General features: G+C 40.3%; 1 protein-coding gene across 1 annotated transcript in view; it reads right to left on the bottom strand.

Annotated features, from left to right (window-relative positions):
- LOC102852370 (glutathione S-transferase A4-like) overlaps positions 1-2,061 on the bottom strand; it is a 54,793-nt gene that overhangs the window by 8,442 nt on the left and 44,290 nt on the right. Inside the window, exon 4 of the mRNA XM_006902819.1 lies at positions 1,218-1,226. Coding sequence (XP_006902881.1) covers positions 1,218-1,226 — 9 coding nt within the window. The remainder of the gene's footprint in view (positions 1-1,217; positions 1,227-2,061) is intronic.

Here is a 2,061-nt window from a genome sequence, read left to right as displayed (position 1 = left end):
AACCCCTAGTCTATTGTATCTATTCATATGTATTCAAATTCTATTGTATCTATTCAGATGTATCGATTCAAATTCTACAGAATTAAATTAAACAGAATTTTCAAACCAGTCCCTCACTCAAGCTAGAGTTATTTCAAGTGCTTAGCAGCTGCATCTGGTCATTGACAACCACAGAGGAGCAGGCTTAACGGAACATTCCTAGCACTGTGGAATGTTCTGTTGGACTAGAGACTTCAGAAGAGCCTGTGATACTGAAATCACCTTACCAGCTCATCGTACGGACACTTGTTAGGTGTGTTCTGTTCCACAGTTACAGATTACTTTCTACACAAGTTTGCTGTCACTGTTCAGAAGGGGACCTGTTAATTTCTTCAACAAATTTGCATTGAACCCTTTCCACATGGGAAGAAGGAAATAAGAGAAAGACAGCTTCAAGAAGCTCAGAGGTGGAGAGACAGTATGGTGGCCTAAGGAGAAGGGTGTTGCACTCTTAAACCAAAGGCTGCTGGTGGTAGCCGTCGAGTCGAGTGTCACTCATAGTGACCCTGGGAACAGTTGACCTGAACCCTGCGCTATCCTGTGCCATCCTCATCGTCTCTGACACACTAGGGTTCATTACTGAAATCACCATGTCAATTCACCTCGTTGGAGGCCTTCCTCTTCTTCACTGACCTGCCATTTTTCCATGCATGATGTACTTTCCAAGGAACAGACTCTCCTAGCAACATGTCCAAAGTATGTGAGATAAAGCTTTATCATCTTTGCCTCCAAGGAGCACTCTGGTTGCACCTTCTCCAAGACATATCTGTTTGCTCTTTCAGCAGTGCATGGGATATTCAGTACTCTTTCTCCAACACCACAGCTCAAAGGCATCAATTCTTCTACTGTCATCTTTATTTACTGCCGAGCTCTTAGATGCATAGCAAGTGACAGAAATTTCCCCACACAGGAGAGGAGCATTCCGCCCCTGAATTACCACTGTCAGGTTCTTAATTAGAGAGGAAGCAAAATTTCATGGCAACTTTAGTAATTACTGCTACTGGGTTTTCTGGTTTTAGGACACTATTCGGAACGTTTAGTGCCAACAACACCTTTGCCTTTCCATATAAATCTCAAGGAGTTTTGTCTTGTTTTTAATCATTACTAAAGATAGTTACTGCATTTTCAAACTCACCATTCTGTAAGTTCTGCAACTGGTCCCTTGTTTCTAAAAATACTTCGTCAAACTGAAAAAACAAACAAACAAAGAAAAAACAAACCACAAATAAAAAAACCTCAAAGAAAACAAAACAAAGAAACTCTATATCCTCCATAAAGAGAAGGAAATTATCATTATAGGTTCAAGTTTAGAACTTAAGGAAACAAAAACATACAGAGAGCACATTTTAACTTCCTTTTAAACATCACTGCTCGCTGAAAGGAACCAGGGCTTCTAAAAAAAAAAGGCAGGGACTTTCTTGTTATTTCAGAAAACAAGGCAGTGCTCAAAGATTGATGGAGCACGTCAAGGCTATCATATAATGAGCCCAGTGGCATAGTTTTTGAGTGTTTGGCTACTAAGTGATAGTTCAAACCCAGCAGCACCTCTGTGGTAGAAAGATGTGGCAATGTGCTTCCAAAAAAGATGGCAGCTTTCAAAACCCTGTGCATAATATTGTGGTAATTAGAACAATTCTTTATCCTTCCTTAGGAAGGAGATACATGCTAAATGTGTATCTCACTTTCTGATGATTCAGAGAGGAAAAGAGACAAGTACAGTGAACTGAATTCCTTTCAAAAAATTCACAGACCGTTAACAATTTGTTATATTCCTTTCTATTGCTCACTCCTTCTGTTCTGTCTTCTTGTTCTTTTTCTCTTACTTTCACTCTCACTCTCTTTTCTGTGTTGTGAGAAGGGGAGTCATACAATACTACTGCCATAAGTAAGAAGGTATTTCTACCTGATGCCCTCTTTCACCACAGGCTACCTGGTCAGTGAACAATAGTATCATCAAGGCAACAGTTTTGGGGCATCCGTCCCGGTGTACAGAGGGTCAAATGTGGTACAGATAAGTACTTT

The sequence above is a fragment of the Elephantulus edwardii genome, unplaced genomic scaffold (genome assembly GCF_000299155.1).
Source record: "Elephantulus edwardii isolate Elephantulus edwardi_28Jun2011 unplaced genomic scaffold, EleEdw1.0 scaffold00455, whole genome shotgun sequence".
In the NCBI taxonomy this organism is placed as follows: Eukaryota; Metazoa; Chordata; class Mammalia; order Macroscelidea; family Macroscelididae; genus Elephantulus; species Elephantulus edwardii.
The sequence above is the reverse complement of the archived record's forward strand: the minus strand, read 5'-3'. Positions and strand labels throughout refer to the sequence as shown.